This window comes from Euphorbia lathyris, chromosome 10, assembly GCF_963576675.1.
Source record: "Euphorbia lathyris chromosome 10, ddEupLath1.1, whole genome shotgun sequence".
Taxonomy (NCBI): domain Eukaryota; kingdom Viridiplantae; phylum Streptophyta; class Magnoliopsida; order Malpighiales; family Euphorbiaceae; genus Euphorbia; species Euphorbia lathyris.
The window spans coordinates 65,260,162-65,281,903 of record NC_088919.1 but is presented as its reverse complement, the minus strand read 5'-3'; the positions used below and the strand labels follow the sequence as shown (position 1 = coordinate 65,281,903).

The 21,742-nt window shown below is 31.5% G+C and overlaps 1 protein-coding gene across 1 annotated transcript; it reads right to left on the bottom strand.

Moving 5' to 3' along the window:
- Positions 1-1,051: 1,051 nt before the first annotated feature.
- LOC136209268 (short chain aldehyde dehydrogenase 1-like) lies at positions 1,052-2,706 on the bottom strand. The gene is made up of 2 exons (XM_066000694.1): positions 2,566-2,706; positions 1,052-2,009 (listed from the first exon to the last, which is right to left on the bottom strand). Exons 1-2 carry the CDS (start codon positions 2,601-2,603, stop codon positions 1,196-1,198), a joined length of 852 nt encoding a protein of 283 aa, XP_065856766.1. The 5' UTR covers positions 2,604-2,706; the 3' UTR covers positions 1,052-1,195.
- Positions 2,707-21,742: the final 19,036 nt, after the last annotated feature.

Sequence of the window (21,742 nt, the reverse complement as noted above, 5' to 3'; positions counted from 1 at the left end):
TTTTTCTCTTCGTAAGACTAAGGATCCGTTTGTTTCACATGAGCGTGTTTGCTGCTTGCTGCTACTATTAGATGTTTGATGTTTGCTGTTACTGATATGTAGCAGATATTAGGTGATTTTTCTGTAAAAAGCAGTTGTTTCAGATTTTTACCAAACGCTTTTTTATCTTCTGTTTAGACTTAAAAGACAAAAAACAGTTCTGAAAATTGACTGTCCATTTGTTTTCTATTTTCTGGAACTACTTTTTGTTTTTTTTAATTCTAAGATAAAAAGTGTTTGATAGAATTCTAAAACATGTGCTTTTAGCTGAAAAAACAACTGATATCTACTATTTATCAGCAACAACAAACAATAAAATAACAAATAACTAGCCGCAACAATAAAAAGTAAATAACAACATGTGAACTAAACGAGCCCTAAATTGTGTTTTAAACCCTCGTATATAACTGTCGAGATATATTAGCTTTCCTTCATTTCGTTGACTGGCACCCGTTAGAAGTTAGCTGATTTTCTTTTTAAGATAGCTATAAAGAATTATTTCTCAATCCTAATGAAATATTTTTATTTTAACGTTTAGAGTAGAAAAACAAAAAAGAAACTACGAAAAAGAAAACCAAACGCCCGTTTGTTTGTCAGAAAATATTGTGTTTTGAAAAATATTGAGTAAAGGAAAAACATTATTGGAAAAACAATTCTCGTGTTTAGCTACAACATTAAAAAACAAGAAGAAATGATGGGTGATTACTGTTTTTAAAAAGGCAAGAAGAAATGATGGGTGATTACTGTTTTTAAAAAGGCAAGAAGAAATGAAATACAGTTCCAAAAAGGTTAGAAAAATGTTTTACTTTTTCCAAAATGCTAAAATATTTTTCTCATTTTCATCCTATATTTTTCTATTGACTAATCTAAAATTTTCCATTAACTTATTTTCCTAAACAAATAAACACTGAAAAATCAAGTAAATATTTTCCTGCACCATATTTTCCGACAAACAAACGGGGCCTAAATAATTAATTTTTCATCTAACGTCTTCTACATACATTAGTATTTGAGTTCGGCGAGTAAAAACACTTTCCACTTAAATCAATCTTAATTAATTAGTTCAATTATTAGTACCCAAAAAAAATTAAGTTTACATTTCATTTATTACAATTTCAAAATAGCTGAAATTTGTAAGAATTGTACCATTTGGTCATCAAGACATTAAATTTTTGAGGACGATATTGAAAGATTGATTAGTAGTGGTGTAGCCTCCATCCACCATAAGATTCAACCCACTCACAAACTTAGATTCATCACTACCCAAAAACACGGCGGCCGCTGCCACGTCCTCGGGTTCCGGCACCACCCCTTTCAGGTTAGCAGATTCACAAACAACTCTCTCTACAAAACTCTTATCGGCCCCCATTGCATTTTCAAGCAATGGTGTAGCAAGTGCGCAAGGAGATATACAATTAACCCTGATACCAAACGCCCCCAGTTCCACGCACAAATTCTTCATCAATCCGACCACCGCGTGCTTCGACATCGTATAAGCGTGTGGCGATTCACCGCACGACACAGAAGCAATGCTCGAAGTGAAAAGAATGACACCTTTTCTCGCAGGAATCATGACTCGGGCCGCGTGTTTTGCTCCTAGGAATCCGCCGTACACATTTATGTCAAAAACCCTTTTGAAGTTGTCGTTGTCAGTGGCTAATATTGAAAATTCGATGTCGCCAGTGATTCCAGCATTGTTGTACATTATGTCTAGTTTCCCGTATTTGGAGAGTGCGTAGTCGACGACATTTTTTACATCGTTGTCGTTCGTAACGTCGCAATGTACATAGGAAACATCGTCATTGTTCGTAGTGTCGTTTAAGGTTGTTAGTTTTTCACATAATGATTGGCCAAGAGCGTCTTGTACATCAGCTATGATTACCTTTGCTCCATTTTTGACGAATAGTGTTGAGGTGCTGGCTCCGATACCGCTAGCACCTCCGGTGATTATTGCAACTTTGCCTGCTAACCTGCAATTAAAAGAGCGTACATCTAATTCATACGATATTATATAATAATAAACAAGGGAAATAAAACCATCCAACTCTTAGCCGAGACAGTGACGGATCAATGATTTACTGAAAAGATTAATTTAGATCCATTGAGAGGGTAAATTACACATATGACCACTGAACTTTACTCATCTTCACAGTATGGTCACTAAATTTCAAAACATAACATAAAAGTCATTCAATTTTATACTTTCTAACATTATGACCATTAAACTGCAAATAACGCTTCAAAATGACCGTTGATGACCTCAAAATAGAAAATTTTAAGAATTTATAATATTCTAAACAACTTGGTCGAAATAGTGACAGATCTATGATTTACTGAAAAGATCAATTTAGAATTCATAGTGCTATATGGTGATCTACGGATGCTCAAACCTCTTTGGATCTGTTACTGGGTGGGTCGAGATTCGAGTTTTGTGCACCACGAAGATAATTATTAGAAGATTATTATCTCTTTAAGAAATAATAATGAAGAAGAAAAAGAAAAATTAAAGAATCAGAATGTTGTTACCTCTTGGCAGTGAGAGGGAGAGAGGTAGAGAAGTTCATATTTTAGAGAAAAGGAATGGGAAACTTTAATCAATGAGGAATTTTGCAGCTCTATACCTCTTTTTCTATATATATAGAATGATGTTACCTACCAAAATATACATATAGAGTATGGTATAAATTTTTTGGTAATAAGAGTATGGTATAAATTATTTCTTTAGAAAAAGTCAAAATGTTTATATATTATAGCCCTTATCAATTCAATTTTTATGCATTAAACTCCAAGTTTTTAAATGAATATATTAAACTCCAATCTTTAAAAGGATAAAATTAAGCTCTTTATCAATTATTATTTTTTTTATAAAATTACCAATTTTTTTAAACACATGATTAATCATTAAGGAAGCGTCCGGAGCAAAATAGGCGTCGAAAATGGTATTTTAGAGGCTCATGTCGTCGACTGAAGGTTGATGTCGACAACCCAAACCCAATAAGAAAAGGAACAAATGGTGTTGAGTTCTGCGACCCCAATTATCATTGTCGAGAGATTTCAGGAGGGTCTTTTTTGCTCGCTTTTGAGTAAGGTCTTTTTTTTTTTTTGGTATCAGAGGAGGGTCTCCGAAGGCAAAACAAAACAAAGAAAAGAAACATTACTAATCATTTGAGGCAACGACAATAATATCGTGAATGCCTGTGTAGTTGTGAAGATCTAAGGACAAGAGTGTGCCATCCAGTTCGCTACATGGTTCCCTTCCATAAATATATGCACCAACGTCACCTCCCAATCTTCAAGTGGGCTCTTCTTGAACTTTATTTTATTTACCTTTTTGCCATTAAAAAATATTTACGGCTTTACCCTTATCTTTTTAGTTTTCCATTTGTATCCCTCTAATCTATGTATTATTAGCTAGTTTAAGAGTAAATTACACAAATGATACCTGAATTTTACCCTAATTCACACTTTAGTATCTAGATTTCATTTCCAAAAAATACACTTCAAGTAAAGATGACTCAATATTTTAGTATATTTGACCGATCAGTCATCGGTCAACGTGGGTTTGACCATTTTAAATTAAAAACTGAGGCACATCATACATTCAATTAATATAAAATTACAATACAAATAACAATATTGTAATTTCATGTTAATTGAGTGTATGGTGAGTCTCAATGTTTAGTTCAAAATGGTCAAACTCATGCTATCCAGTCATTAAGTAATCAAATGAACTAAATTTTTCAATCACCTTTACTTGAGTTATGTTTTTAGGATAAAAAAAGCTAGGTACCAAAGTATGAATTATGATAAAGTTCAGGGACCATTAATGTAATTAACTCATGAAACTCGCGTTGACCGGTAATTAACCAGTAAAATATACTAAATTGTCCGGTCATTAACCGGTAAAATATACTAAATTGTCCGGTTATCGTTACTTTTAAGTATATTTTTGAAATAAAATGTAATCTAAATACCAAAGTGTGAATTATGTAAAGTTCAGATATCATTGATGTAATTTACCTGCTAGTTTAATTATTAGACTTATGATCAGTTGGGTATAAATTAATTTCTTTAAATGTAACGGGAATCATTTTTTTTTATCAATCAAATTATGAAATTTGCGCCTTCGTGAGAGTTAGGTTCATCCCTCTATCAAATTGGAAGTTTCATTGAGCTCTTTCAAGTTTTAATTTAAAAATCATTTTGATTGTTTACCGTTAAAACTTTCGACAATTTTTTCCTCACAACCCTTCTTTGCATCATATGTATTACATAAGGTATTAAAACAGTGGCATGCTGATAATTTCACTCGCGTTAGAAATTTAATTTACATGCATAACTGGATTATTAAAGAGCCCAACTGTTCACAAATAGTATGCATTTAAAACATCAAGGTTTGTGTTAAAATAATTAATTAATCTAAAGTTTAATATAGACTTAATACATCATTTATCTCCTGAACTTGTTCAAAAAAGTTGATTGATCCTTTGAACTTTTAAAGTGTTCTGATACCTCTTTGAATATATTTAACCAATGAGTTAATCATTACAATAAAAATAAAAATTAAATTGATGAGAGATTTAAATATTTGATTCTCCTAAGAAAAGAAAGAAAATTTTAGATTGATATGTTCATGTTCCCCATGAATGCTCATTGAATATAACATGTGAAGATTTGAAGATTAACACATGAGGTGGATCTATGTAATTAATCTAAAATGAATAGAAATAAATGGCCAGTTGGGCCACTTGCAACTTTCAACTCATGATTATGGGCTGATTTTGACAATTCAATCATTTATCAAAAAAATAGAAAAAACAACTCTCATGCTCACTTATTATCAAACTTCTTAATTAGGAAGTTATTAAATTTGAGTTTAATATTTTTAGAAGGGTAAATTACAAAACTAGATCAAATGGGAGGTCCATTTACATATTTAACTCATTTACTCAACCTACTACATATCTAGACTGTTTTTGTGTGACTTTCCCATAATACCCCAATCTTTCATCTTCCCCTTCCTCTTCCTCTTCCTTACGGTTTCCTCTTCACCCAAAATGGCTCTTCCTCCTCCTTCCACAGGGATCTAACCTGTAAAATCTTCAACACGTTTTCTCCATCTCTCTCCATTCTTGACTAAGACAGCGTCGTCTATAGCCAATCCATTAGACCTATTACTTTTACCTCCGTCGGGCCATAAAGATTGCAAAGAATACCTAAAAGAGAATTTAGACGCCGCTTTTGAGGCTGAGCGGCAGCCACGGTAGATTTCTCTCGATTCAACTTACTTACATGCAATGTGTTTATACGAGCTTCCAAAGATCCACCGACGGAGATCGGCAGAGCAATACCGTGAATCCCTGTTTTTAAACAGAGTGTCACGTCCGTGTCTAAATTTCTAGAATTTATATTTTTATATTAGTATATATTATAATTATTAGGTGTGTGATTTTTATTTGGTGCTATGGGAAAAAATTGGAGTTAATTTGATGGTTTTAGGTGTAAATTAAAAGTTTAGGATAAGTTTTAAAAGATTATATAAAAATGGAGGACCAAACTGGATATTTATTTCTTTTGCTATTCATCAATTTTCTCTTCACCGTTTCTTCACCGTTTCTTCACCGTTTCTTTGATTTACGGAGATTCGACCGTCCGAATCACTCGAAATTGGAACCATAGCATCCTTATATATAGATCTAAGTCCTAACCGAAGAGTTTTTGAGTTTCGGCAGTGTTTGGAGGGAAACGTCTTAGACAGAATTTAGAGAATAATCGATCGGGTCAATTAGTAGCCAAAGTAAGTAACTATCAACTATATTTTGAATTTTATATATATATATATATATATATATATATATATAATCAAAGAATTTGTAGAAATTGATATTTTAGGGTTATGCAGGAATTTTGTAAAATTGAGGTTTTTCATGATTTTGCTTTTTATTGTGAAATTACGGTTCAAATGAAGCTATTGATTATGCTTCTATGTGAATTTCAGATTTTACTTGATTATGTTGATTTAAGGCTTCATTTGATTGATTTACATATATACATATATGTTTTTGGTTTCAATTTATATTGAATAAAATGAATTTGATGATTTCTTAAGAATTGTTTTTGGATTGAGAAATCCGTTGCGGTTAGTGTTGTTATTATTTTGGATTGAAGTCCAAATATGATTTTTTTTATGAGTTGTGATATTTCGGAAGATTAAATGGTTTTGTCCATCTAGGATTGCCCGGGGTAGGAGTTGTATTTGTAAGACCATATCTAATGGTGATATGGCCAGAGTGCACGGCTGATAGTCCTAACTGTTAGGCAAGGAACGAGATAAATGAGATATCTCGATATTGTTATGATTGATGTTATGATCTACACGGGTGGAATTCGAGGATGGATACACATACACAAATTTTATTTTATGAACTTAAGTTTTGAGAATATTTTATAAGGTTTTGATGATTATATTATAAACTTAAGTTTTGAGTATATTTTATAAGGTTTTGATTAAATCCCTTTATAAATGTATATATGTAGCTATGTTAAGTAAAGTTGGTTTTTATAGCTGATAGTTTCTTACTGAGATTTTTGTCTCACGTTTTTAAATGTTTTAATGTTTTTAGGTGAGAAAGTACAGGATATAGAGAAGGTTATCGACCGGTTAGGCGAGGTTTGGAAATTGGCTGCTTATTGTTAGAATTGTGGTTAGAACTTTGGTATTTCAATTGTAATATAATGATATTTGGTTAAATTGGAGACTCCTAAGTATTGATTATGATCTTTCTATTTCACGCCCGATGCCGATTGAGGTCGTTTAGGGTCGGGTGTGACAGTTTGGTATCAGAGCTCTAGGTTAAATTCTTCGGACCTAAGGTTGATAGTAATTGAGGAATATCGATATTTGGTAATACCTAAGAAATAATCGATAGTAATTGAGGAATATGAAGATTTGGTGATAGCTAAGAAATAATCGATAGTAATTGAGGAATATGGATATTTGGTGAAAGCTAAGAAATAATTTGGAATTTTTCGAGGATTGAGTAACTACCTAATGAGGGGTAGAAATGAGATTTGATGGTTAGTAACATATTGGGTGTATGAAAATTAGCAAATTATTTGATATTTGGTGATATGGGTTATGAGTAAGTCATAACTTTGAGCTAGAGATAGAGAGAATTGTCTATAGGTGCTGCTGGAAAATCAGATTCGTACCTGAATCTTGTGATGCATTTTTAGACCAGATATAGGCCGAATCTGTCATGGAGTCCTAAATGAAAGTTCTTTATTATTATCTTACGTTTCCAGGGGTTTTTGAATCGCCTTAATCGGACTCCGTATGAAAAAGTTATGCTGGAAAGCCATTTTAGCTTTAAACCAGAAGTTGGTTTTTGTTTGATTTTTCTCCTTAGTATGACTTGGAATTGATATTTGAGAGTTTAGTAGTTAGCTTAAAAATATATGTATCTCAGATGTGAAGTAAGGTTAAGAGACTTTGGAATGATATGATGAGTTTTGAAGTTAAGCGAAAATGTGGAGATTTATTGTTTTGGAGGTTGATTATAAATTGGAGATTATGATAGAAGTTTAACAAGTTATGGAATCTTAATTTGAATAAATGATATTCGAATTCGAAGTGCAGATCTATTGTTGAACTTTATCGGATTGAGGTTTAGAATTGTTGAGAGTTATATAAATGATGTTTAGAGAGATACTGATGTTAGTGATCAATGAGAAGTAAAGTGGGAGAAGATATTAGAGTTCATGATTTGATGATTAATATGAAATTAAATATTGTTTGAGGAAATAATTAGGATATGAATATTGAGGATAAAATTCTTTGATCTTAAGCACAGTTAAGGATACACATATTGAAATTTAAATTTATATAGTACTTTTATCATAGTCAAGTTATTTTAGTTGAAAGTTGGAGGATTATAGTGTAAGTTTATATAACGAGGATCAAATTGAGTGTTTATAGGTCAAATAAGAAAATCGAATGATATTATAGATTTATTGACTTTTATGGGTATAAAGATATTATTTGGAGTTTGGAGAAGACAGAAAAAAAACATTGATTATCGTAATTTAGGTATTCTATCTTCCTTGGGTATACGGTTTTATGGTTTGGAGAAGAGATTGAAGTTTCGAGGATTATAGTCTAAATTTACATAAAGATCAAATTGAGTAGTTATAGATCAAATAAAAAAATTGAATGACATTATAAAATTTTAGGTTTTTATTGTGTTTGAGGATATTGCTTGGAGATTTCAAAAACTTACAATTGCGATTTAAGTAAATCGTATTTGTTATCCATATAGTTTGATGAGAAACTTAATTTATTTGGAGTTATTAATGGGATGTAGGATGATGGGTATAAGAATGATCTATATTGATTTTTCTTATCGTAAGGATTTGATTATAGAGGTTTTACGAAAATAAATAAGTCAATGTGATATTCATAGAGGAAATATATTATCGATATAAGGTTTATATTTGATTGATGATGATGACTTTGGAGTTCATATTCATCATGATTGGAGTGAACATTATAGATATAAGTATTATTATGATGAAGTAAGATTATATGTTGATGCAAATCATTGATTCAAATTATCTAAAGGTTAAGGAAAATATAATATCGTACATATTAGTGGTTCAAAAGTGATATTTTTGAAGTCTGTAGAACTTGGAGATATGTGAAATATAATTGATATATATGCAATTGATGGAATCAATTGTGATTTAAATTTATGAAAGTGAGATTTGGTGTCCGTTAGGAAGATACGAATGATATTTGAAGTTTTATTGTGGATTATGGTGATGGAATTAACTAAGTTGAAATTGAGAGTTACTAAGAGTTATGTATAAATAATTGTTACAGTGATGTGAATATGGATAAATGATGAAGTTAATAGAAGGAAACATTAGAATAGAGGAATCTTGATAATTTGAAATAACTTCGTAATCTTGAAAATGGTTTCGGAAGGAAATTAAGATAGACTACAGAATATGAATTTCGTGGACGAAATTTCTTAAGGTGGGGAGAATTGTCACGTCCGTGTCTAAATTTCTAGAATTTATATTTTTATATTAGTATATATTATAATTATTAGGTGTGTGATTTTTATTTGGTGCTATGGGAAAAAATTGGAGTTAATTTGATGGTTTTAGGTGTAAATTAAAAGTTTAGGATAAGTTTTAAAAGATTATATAAAGATGGAGGACTAAACTGGATATTTGCCAATATGGATATATATATATTCGAAGAGGCAGGGAGATATTTGCCAAGGTAAGTAACTATCAACTATATTTTGAGTTTTATGTATATAGATATATATATAATCAAAGAATTTGCAGAAATTGATATTTTAGGGTTATGCAGGAATTTTGTAAAATTGAGGTTTTTCATGATTTTGCTTTTTATTGTGAAATTACGGTTCAAATGAAGCTATTGATTATGCTTCTATGTGAATTTCAAATTTTACTTGATTATGTTGATTTAAGGCTTCATTTGATTGATTTACATATATACATATATGTTTTTGGTTTCAATGTATATTTATATTGAATAAAATGAATTTGATGATTTCTTAAGAATTGTTTTTGGATTGAGAAATCCGTTGCAGTTAGTGTTGTTATTATTTTGGATTGAAATCCAAATATGATTTTTTTTATGAGTTGTGATATTTCGGAAGATTAAATGGTTTTGTCCATCTAGGATTGCCCGGGGTAGGAGTTGTATTTGTAAGACCATATCTAATGGCGATATTGCCAGAGTGCACGGCTGATAGTCCTAACTGTTAGGCAAGGAACGAGATAAATGAGATATCTCGATATTGTTATGATTGATGTTATGATCTACACGGGCGGAATTCGAGGATGGATACACATACACAAATTTTATTTTATGAACTTAAGTTTTGAGAATATTTATAAGGTTTTAATGATTATATTATAAACTTAAGTTTTGAGAATATTCTATAAGGTCTTAATGATTATATTATAAATTGAGCCAAAATTTGACGGGTGTCGAATCCACCAAAGATAATTATAACTTCACAACCCTCAGTAACAGGTTTGCACAAGGGTAAGTAAAGATCGAACCCAAAGGATTAGTACTGATTTAACTAAATTAATAACCAAATAGATAAGTAAAATAAAATGGGGGGTTTTGAGTAGATTGATGAACTAAGTTAACAGAAATAACAAAATCAAAATTGAAGTTGAATATAATAAATAAAGAAGATTTCAGCTAAGGGGTTCTCAGGCAAGGAATTCAATTAGTCTTGATCATTGACAGATAAAATAGACTCTTATACACATACCGGATCAGTTTGGAGTATTCTTCCTTAATATTAAACTACTCAAGCACGGCAAATAACTAGTTCCTAATCAATAAATAATCCAGCCTCAGCGGTCAAGATTCAATCTATTGACAGCCTTATGAATTAGAAGAACCCGACCTTAGCCAACCGACACTCAGCGTAGACGATTCAGAAACTAAGTTATTTGTTCATTCGACTCAAATAAACCCAATTACTTTTGTATTAATGTCACATGAAAGACAATCTCAGGTTGTCAAATCTGAATCTATTCTTTCAAATACAAAACTAACTTAATTTATATTATCGATTGCTACTATGATTGGTTCGTTTAGGTAAAACTCTAACTTTACCAATTCAGCCGTATGACAATCCAATTCAAAGAACGACCTGCAGTTATCATTCGAAGAATGAATAATCAATTGAGAATAAATCCCTAAAATGCAATGAACAAATAAGCGGTAAGATAAGAATTAAAGCACAACAGCTTCACAATAATGAAGAAAACCTCCATTGAATTAACCCTTAACTGAAAATAGAAGTTTAGCTATGAATAGCCATGAAGAACAACCTTTCTCTCTTGTGAAAGAGAGAACAAAAATAAAAATAAAAGCTAAACCTAAAAACTAAAAACTAAAAACGGAATGAAATTGAATGTAAAGCCGAATTCTGATTATAAAACGGAATTTAAAACTGAATTCCCTTAGAGATAGATCCTCTCCTATTTATAGGAGTTCTCCAACCCTAATTAGGAGATAAATACTAGTTAATTATAAAAAATAAATATTCTAACTTCCTAATACTACTTGACTTCTTCCTTCCTGATTTGTAGGCTCAAAACTCCTTAATAGACATCTGAAAACGTGATAAATTTGAACAGATTCGCACTTGACATATTTGGAAAGATTTCTGTCCGCATGCTTCTTAGTCTTGGGCAAGACTAACTCCCAGCTTCGACTTCAGGTCTTTAAAACAGCTCTAGATTTTATCTTTAGCTAAATTAGCTCCAAATAGTCCCAATTCAGCTCCTTTCTTCATAATAAGTCCATGTGGAGGCATAATACACAAAACAAGCAATAAAACCCGTGATAACAATCAAACCGGCTAACAAATAGCATAACAAGTGGGTATTTTATTGCTGAAATAGACACCTATCAAACACCTCACACTTACCCAATGCTTGTCCTCAAGCATACCAGATCATGTCAACAGTTCTTAGCTCTAATGATTTTGTGTTTACTAACCTTTCCCGATCCCCCCTCATAATGCAAAGATTATCAGCCATTAACTCTCCAAGTCAAGAATTTATTCATGTTTAAATACACAATGTAACTACTTGAAAAATCTCAACAAATAAGCTTTTGACCTTGCACATGAGAGATGAATTAAAATCAGCATCACCCTCACAGAGGTCACTCATTGCACTCAAGTGTTTAAGCTATAATTAGTTTTAAGAAATCACTCAAGTCACAACCTAGAATGAAATTACCATAAGCTTGCCAATATATCAAATCTCCACCACTTAGTATGAATTCAAGACATTAAATCAAAGGGACTTAAGACAGGGTGTAACATGGGTTGGGGGTAAGGTTTGGAAAGAAAATGAGGAAGAAAGGGAAATCGAGAGTAGTAAAAATGTACATTTACTCTTAAAATGGCCAAAATGGAAATCAAGACAATTATTTACAAACAACTTATGAAATGAATAAACTAACAAAACAATTTTTTTTTCTTTTTGCTTCTGCTTTTTCCCCTTTTTTTCTGCCTCTGATTTTTTTTCTTTTTTTTTCTTTGAGGCTTTTTTCTTTTTTTTTTCTTACTAAAGATAATACTTCAAACTAGAACAAGAAAACTGCTATTTTGCAGACTAATGTCTATTTAGACACTTTTTGAAGCACACCCACATATACTATAACTAAAGGACTATTCAATTGAATCCTTATACTTTGATGAACTTGTGGTTTTCGAACACGGAATTTGCTCAAAGCAGCAATTAATCATTGAATAAAGTAAAAGAATATACAGACTCTGATGGCTAAAATGTCCCTGACCAAAGGACTCAAACAAGGGTTGTGTCAAGAATGGGGAAAAGGCTCAAATGTGGCTGAACTAAGGGCTGGATACTGTTATTTTTGTTAGTCTTGAGCAAGACTAAGGGTTCGAATTTATTTGAAATGGCTAAGAAAAGAAACCTACTGCCCTTATCATTTTTAATGCTCAAATTCGTGAGGTGTGGTCTCGAAATGCATAACATGGCAAGTTCTAGAATTTCAAACTAAAATTGGACAACACTCAGAAAAATAGAACAAAGTGTAATGTATTTTGTTCTTGCATTTAGGCTCAAAGTCTTTCCAAAAATAGGGATAAAAGTGGTGTTGCTTCATTCAAAACATCTTTTCATGCCATGGGAGATTAATCAAGTAGTTCATATGCATACTTAAGGCAATTATGCAATCATGACCTTTTGAAATCAACATCCTTACTCAATACAAAACTCAAGGATTTCAGTACTAAGTCAGCAACCTAGTTTCAATTGAGCGCAAAACGGAGAGCTAGCATTGGTAGTTTTATGGACGAAGCAAGAGGTGGGCACCTCACACTAGACTCGAGCATATTTTCTAATTTTTTTCTTTTGAGGCGGACACCTCGCACTATTTCAGTACATATCCCATAGAATTAAACCTGGGTTTTCAGCAACAACTTGTAGATAATTCACCCAAAATTTCAGCAGCAGATTCATAAACCAAATATACCAGCAGCAAAATTTTCAAACCAGTCAGAAACTAGAAGCCTTTTAACAAATTAACCATCACAACCAAAATTAGTCAAGCACTTCTATATAAATGTCCCTCCCCCTCTTTTCTCCTCGCATTGTCCCAATGCGGAATTCAAACAATTAGGGGCAAAGGGCAGCAAATAAAAGGAAAGTAATAGATTGAAAAGAAAATTTCGCTTACTGTCCTATTTAAAGGAGGTTTTTCAGAGGAGAAAAAGGCTGCCAGTGTTGAAGTTAACGACTGTGGTAGATTTATCTGCTGAAGAAGTGGGCGATGACAGGTCTGTAGGAGTCGGAGTTGCTGCTGGTGGCGGTGGTTGAATCGGTGGTTGTGTGATCGACGAAAATTGAAGAGCATGGTTTTTGTTTCTGCCCTGTTTGGGACGGCTCTGAGGTGTAGAGAAGATGAAGTGGGTCTTGTCTCCTATAGGGTTTAAGGTAATTGATGTACACAATTTACCCTTGTAACCTTTTAACCCTTTGTCCCTCTTTATTTTATTTTTTTTACCTCCCTGAAAATTATTGTTGGGCATCCATTTATTTCTTTTTAAACTTGTCATAAAGCCCACTTAACTTGAAACTAAAGCTTATTCCACCATTATCAAGTACCTTGACACCTGCAAATTAAATCAAAAGGAAACACATGCCTATTGGAGAAGACGATGGTAGTTAAGTTGGTTATTCAAAAACAAAATAAAATAAAACAAGAACAAAAGCAAAAGCAAAACATAACATAAATGGTAATTGTTGGTCTGAGCAGGACCAACTTGGGCTGCCTCCCAAAAGCGCCTCTATTTAACGTCTTTAGCCAGACGTCTGTGATTTTACATTATCCAATTCCTAACCGTTCATCCTCCTTTCCATCCCAATCATAACCAAAAATATTTTCAAGATTATCCGGGTTACTCTTTTCCTGCACAGTGGAATCAATCAAGCCAACCTGAAAAGCACAATTAAATTCAATTGGATATAAAATTATACCCTCTTGAATATCCAAATTTTCATTAGCCTTAGATGAGTCAATCAGAAAATGTTGCTCTGAATTTATGATTGAATTGTTACTTGCATCCAAAACATAAAAATCCTTTGAATAATCTAACTCATTGAGAACTATGTAATTTTTATCATCAACTACCTTATCATTTTCTATTATTTCATCTTCCTCTAAGACATAATCATGAACTAAAATTGGAGTGGATAAATTCAAAACAATTTCATCAAGGGACATACTAGAGGTTGACGAATTAATAGAATATGATTGATAATTATCTGAACTTGATTGGTTCCAAAAGAAATTGGGACATGGAGAATAGTATGGATCAGAATTCCAGCGGTACTCATTGATGAGTTGAAGCACATGATCCATAATTATGAAAATTCACTCAAATGAACAAAAAAAATACAAACCTGATTATTAATAAAATTAAAGCAAATTAAACTAATCCCCGGCAACGGCGCCAAAATTTGACGGGTGTCGAATCCACCAAAGATAATTATAACTTCACAACCCTCAGTAACAGGTTTGCACAAGGGTAAGTAAAGGTCGAACCCAAAGGATTAGTACTGATTTAACTAAATTAATAACCAAATAGATAAGTAAAATAAAATGGGGGGTTTTGAGTAGATTGATGAACTAAGTTAACAGAAATAACAAAATCAAAATTGAAGTTGAATATAATAAATAAAGAAGATTTCAGCTAAGGGGTTCTCAGGCAAGGAATTCAATTAGTCTTGATCATTGACAGATAAAATAGACTCTTATACACATACCGGATCAGTTTGGAGTATTCTTCCTTAATATTAAACTACTCAAGCACGGCAAATAACTAGTTCCTAATCAATAAATAATCCAGCCTCAGCGGTCAAGATTCAATCTATTGACAGCCTTATGAATTAGAAGAACCCGACCTTAGCCAACCGACACTCAGCGTAGACGATTCAGAAACTAAGTTATTTGTTCATTCGACTCAAATAAACCCAATTACTTTTGTATTAATGTCACATGAAAGACAATCTCAGGTTGTCAAATCTGAATCTATTCTTTCAAATACAAAACTAACTTAATTTATATTATCGATTGCTACTATGATTGGTTCGTTTAGGTAAAACTCTAACTTTACTAATTCAGCCGTATGACAATCCAATTCAAAGAACGACCTGCAGTTATCATTCGAAGAATGAATAATCAATTGAGAATAAATCCCTAAAATGCAATGAACAAATAAGCGGTAAGATAAGAATTAAAGCACAACAGCCTCACAATAATGAAGAAAACCTCCATTGAATTAACCCTTAACTGAAAATAGAAGTTTAGCTATGAATAGCCATGAAGAACAACCTTTCTCTCTTGTGAAAGAGAGAACAAAAATAAAAATAAAAGCTAAACCTAAAAACTAAAAACTAAAAACGGAATGAAATTGAATGTAAAACCGAATTCTGATTATAAAACGGAATTTAAAACTGAATTCCCTTAGAGATAGATCCTCTCCTATTTATAGGAGTTCTCCAACCCTAATTAGGAGATAAATACTAGTTAATTATAAAAAATAAATATTCTAACTTCCTAATACTACTTGACTTCTTCCTTCTTGATTTGTAGGCTCAAAACTCCTTAATAGACATCTGAAAACGTGATAAATTTGAACAGATCCGCACTTGACATATTTGGAAAGATTTCTATCCGCCTGCTTCTTAGTCTTGGGCAAGACTAACTCCCAGCTTCGACTTCAGGTCTTTAAAACAGCTCCAGATTTTATCTTTAGCTAAATTAGCTCCAAATAGTCCCAATTCAGCTCCTTTCTTCATAATAAGTCCATGTGGAGGCATAATACACAAAACAAGCAATAAAACCCGTAATAACAATCAAACCGGCTAACAAATAGCATAACAAGTGGGTATTTTATTGCTGAAATAGACACTTATCAATACACATACACAAATTTTATTTTATGAACTTAAGTTTTGAGAATATTTTATAAGGTTTTAATGATTATATTATAAACTTAAGTTTTGAGTATATTTTATAAGGTTTTGATTAAATCCCTTTATAAATGTATATATGTAGCTATGTTAAGTAAAGTTGGTTTTTATAGCTGATAGTTTCTTACTGAGATTTTTGTCTCACGTTTTTAAATGTTTTAATGTTTTTAGGTGAGAAAGTACAGGATATAGAGAAGGTTATCGACCGGTTAGGCGAGGTTTGGAAGTTGGCTGCTTATTATTAGAATTATGGTTAGAACTTTGGTATTTCAATTGTAATATAATGATATTTGGTTAAATTGGAGACTCCTAAGTATTGATTATGATCTTTCTATTTCACGCCCGATGCCGATTGAGGTCGTTTAGGGTCGGGTGTGACACAGAGAGTATCCATTTCTGATTAATGTTAATTTTGGCTTTGAGTGATATTTAATGTTGTTATTGTGCCAATCTTGTTGTAAATTTTGATAATATTATGATTTTAATGTTAGAATCCGTTGTTGTTTGCCATTTTTTGTTATATACCACTTCGCGAATTTTGTTAAAAACACATCCAGACTTCGCATATGCTAATTAAAATCATCAACTAAACCAAACATTCACTTCGCAGGCTTCGCATATGCTAATTAAAATCTACAACTAAACCAAACATTCGCTTCGCAGGCTTCGCATATGCTAATTAAAATCATCAACTAAACCAAACATTAGCTTCGCAGACTTCACATATGCTAATTAAAATCATCAACTAAACCAAACATTTGCTTCGCAGGCTTCGCATATGCTAACTTTTGCGAAGTCAGACGGGAGGAAGACAGCCGCGCGCAAATATTAAGGGTATTATGGGAAAATTACACAAAAACAGTCTAGATATGTAATAGGTTGAGTAAATGTGTTAAATATGTAAATGAGCCTCCTATTTGATCTAGTTTTGTAATTTACTCTTTTTAGAATAAGGTACTAAAATCACTTCAAGCAATACCGATCCAGAATTAACTGAGAAGGGATGCTTGTGATAGTCACTCGTGAGAAGTTTTTGATAAAAAAAATTAAAACCACTTATACAATTTTAATGGAAGTTTGACGTTTTATGTCGATCAGTGGGTGCTCAAACCCCCTGCACTACACTTCATGGATCCATCCTGACCTCAAGGTTTTCGGAGAAGTGTCAATTTAAACACAATGTACAAAACAACATTATTTTAGCTTCAAAGTTTATGAAATAGTAGCAATTTGACCCAGAATAATAGAACTTGACACATCAACGATTGTGAAATGCTAAATTGGAACGATTTCACAAAAAAAACTGAGACTAAAATGATATTATTTTATATGTTGAGGCTAAATTGTACTTCTCTAAAAACTTTGAAATTATTTGGCTAATACCTCCCTAGTTCGAACTTGTCCATTTTTATCACTTTACCTTATATACTTAGTGGGCAACCTTTCTATGCTCTAAACTCAATAATTTTAATACATTTAACCTATTTTTCCTACATGGGTAACACGAACATGTGCCATGGCACTGCCATAAGTGGCTAAATGCATTATAATTATTGAGCTTAGAGGACTGAAAGGTTGACCACTAAATATAGAGGACTAAGTGACAAAAAGGAACAACTTCAGGAAGCTGAGGAAGTATTAAGCGAAATCATTTTGATACCATATCCTATACTTTTTAGATATGATTACAAGTTTCCATACGCGGTATCAGTACCCATCTATTTAAATACGTTGGATTTAATGAAATTTACATAGAAATTCAGATTTGAAAAAAATATATACAATTATATTAATTAATAATTTAAATAATATCAAATTAAACAAATCATTTGTTTTTAATATATTTTAAAAACTATATTTTATAAATTAAAAATCAAAATATTTTTTTTAAGAATTTAAGATTTATAAATTAAGGTCTATTTTTCTTTATAAATTATGATATAAAAATATATTTTATTTATAATATATAAAAAAATAGTAAAATATTGGAAATTAAATTTTATAGTATAATTTAATTGTAATTATTTTATAATTAAATATGATTTTTAATATTCATTATGTTAGTTTCTTAAAAAAACAAAAAATATTAATTGTGTTAGCCCAATTCGGCCCAAACTCAATTGAGTGGGATACTATTAGGTAGGGCTTGAGACTATATGAACATTCTAAGCCCGATAGGTGAGGAGCTAAAAAAAAATTTGGTGTTTGCACTATTACCTATCAAAATATTGGGAAAATTACACAGAAATTCATATTTTAAAAACTATTTACAATTATATTAAGTCATAATTTTGGATTATATCAAACTAGTAAAATCAATATTTTTAATATATTTTAAAGATCGGAATTTATAAATTAGAAGTCTAAAATATATTTTTTAAAGTTTATGATTTATGAATTGAAGTCTGGATTTTTTTAAATTATAATGTAAAATCATAATATATAGATAATAATGACATATTAAGAATTAAGTTTGGTGATATGATTTAGTTGTAAATTTGTACTTAATTATGCTATTTATGTAACTGACCTGTAATTTTATGTTTAAAAATCATATTAGAATAATATAAAATTAGTATTGTTAAGTATCCATTAATTATGATTGTTAAATCTATAAATGTATTTTTAAAAAAGGTTTAAAGTTTATTCCTAATGACAAAAAAGTTACAGTGGTATTAGAGCCAATGGTTCGATTTGGGATAAAGATGATCCAACATATGATTCTTTACGATTCTTTTGTTGTTGTCTCTCTATGCAAAAAGAAGAGTTATATAATAATTCAAAGATTAACTTAAACGAGGTGTTTGTTAGAGGGGATAAAGACACGGGGACATGGATAAAAAAACTGAGACGAATTATCACATGTTTATTTTAGAGATAGGTTAGGGAGATAAAAGAGGAATATGAGTCTTATCCCTCAAATCATATATCCAAGAGGGGGGTGGTATATAAGGAGGTGGGATAAGCTCATGCGATTTTAGTAGGATCTTTTCCATCAAATTAATGTTATGTAGTTTAAATAAGGTTAAAATAGTAAAATATATTATTTTATCCATATCTCTATCCCATATCTCTATTCTTTGTACTGATTTAGTTTCGTCTTAATAAAGTTGGTTTCTGTTTAAAAAAAAAATTGAATAATAATTCTCGACTATCATATTTTTATCTTTATCCCAACCATTTATTCTTATCTCTATCCTAACTTTTATCTTTATCCCTATCCCAATAGAATACCAAACGCCCCGAAATTGTTATGTATGTTGGACTTGTGGAGTTAATGATGAAATCTTAGTAATGTTATCGTCTTCAAAAGAAAAAAGATTTTATGCTCGAGAGGAAGAAACAGTCAAACTCTATATATGGAAAAGCTTAAGAAGAATATGAGATTAATGAAGTATATATAATTGGAAACGACTCATTAAACCCATAGTCACCGCTATAAATAGAAAATGTATATAGCCTAAACAAGGTACGTGAATTACACAACTAATATCAATATTCTGAATTTCTTCAACCCTCCTATATTTGCTAACTTAAGCATCAGAACAAGTTCGCCAAACGCTGGCTCCTCTCCGACCTGCTGTTATTCCTATCCCAAGTTACTTGGAACAATGATCTAGAAGACTATTCGGAAGTAAGAGGGGAATATTCCTCGATGATACGAATGAAACCGTTTGGCCACATGGAAAGAATGCACACCGCCGATCCAGATAGTCGCAATGTTGGAAAGGAGAAGTCGTTGGATCGTATAGATGGTTATGAAAAAGATTTGAGACAAAGAGCAAGGTGCACCGCCTGGCAAAAATCATAGGTCAGAAGGCTCTAGGCCAATGAAAGTTGCCCACCTGGTAGAGCGTGTGGAACATGGTAGAGTGCATCACTTGACGACATCACAAACCGAAACGGCAGAACCAACCGAAGGCTCATGCGTGTACTGTGACTCATCGGGGTATATTCCCACAATGACAAAGAACACCCTTGGCCACCACTATAAATAGGAAATATATTATATATATAACCTAAATAAGGTATGTGAATTACACAACTAATATCAATACTCTGAATTTCTTCAACCCTCCTTCTACCTTTGCTAATTTAAGCATCAGAACAAGTTCGCCAAACGCTGGCTCCTCTCCGACCTGCTGTTATTCCTATCTCAAGTTACTTGGAACAATGATCTAGAAGACTATTCGGAAGCAAAGATACCGCTTCTATTTTAGGATTAAGGATTAAGATATAAGTAGTTGTTAATAGATTTACAAATACATACTCCTAATAATCAATTAAATCACTAATCTACATTTTAATTTTGTTAATACATTATTCTAAACAAGAAACTCACATTTTCAAGGAGACTTTTTCACATATATTACCATTTACATACGTATTCACTTTCTTATGCTATAATCCAATATACATGTCAAAAAAAGGTAGCTAATAAGTCGGTTCTTAAGGTTGCTTCTAAATATAATTTAATTTCTTATTCATTTGGTTGAACTATATAATATAAAATATTACAAGATTTTCAAACTTTTGTTATTTCTTGATCTTTTCCACGAATTAGATATAATTAATTACAAAATCTATTGACTCTTAATAAACCCCTACATCACAAGTCAAATCTAATTATTTTCTTATTCATCATTCTATATATAGGTTATTTTTTTTAAAAAAAACTATGTCGCTTTACTAATTTGTAGGTAGGTGTTTGTAGTTTAAAAAAAAAAAAAATAGAGGACTGAATTAAAAAAAGGCAAAAAGCATAATTAAGCCCCTGAACTTTACCTGTTTTAAGGATCAAGCCCCTGATCAATTATTTTTCCACATTGAGCCCCTGATCATTGATTTTGTTATGGATTTGACCCTTATTTAACTTTTCCATCGAGTTTGGACTGTATATATCGTTAGGGCGATTCGGCTTGTTGACATGGACAAGTAAAAATAAGAATTCCTTGACTAGGAGAGATAAAAATTAAAAACTAAAACGAAATTATGGAAATTAATTTTCAGTATATTCTTCCAAACTTAATTTTCTCCTCTCTGATTTTGTGATTTTCAACATTAGAATCGTCAAATCGATCTTCTCATCTTCTAAACTCGATGGAAAAGTTAAATAAGGGTCAAATCCATAACAAAATCAATGATCAGGGGCTCAATATGGAAAAATAATTGATCAGGGGCTTGATCCTTAAAACAGGTAAAGTTCAGGGGCTTAATTATGCTTTTTGCCATTAAAAAATTTTAGGTTGACATTGATAATTTAGCCGTTGATAAACCTCAATTTGACAAGTTATGTCAAGTTGAAAAATAATTCATTAATTCTGTCTTGTCAATCATAAATATTGTCATGATACGCAGTTATTTTATCACTCATTAGTAACAAATCACAAACATATATATATATAAGAAAATTTGAAAAAAAATTAGTAGAAATTTATATTGCGTTTTGTATGAGTTAAAAAAATTTAAATATTTTGTTAAGTTTAAAAATATTGATTTTTAATTTTATTATGAAACTTTAAAGACCTAAAAAAACTTAATCAATTAGGGGTTAATGCATATTTACACCCTTAAACTTTGCAAGTTTTGCCTATTGACACCCTGAGCTTTTAAAATAATCTATCAC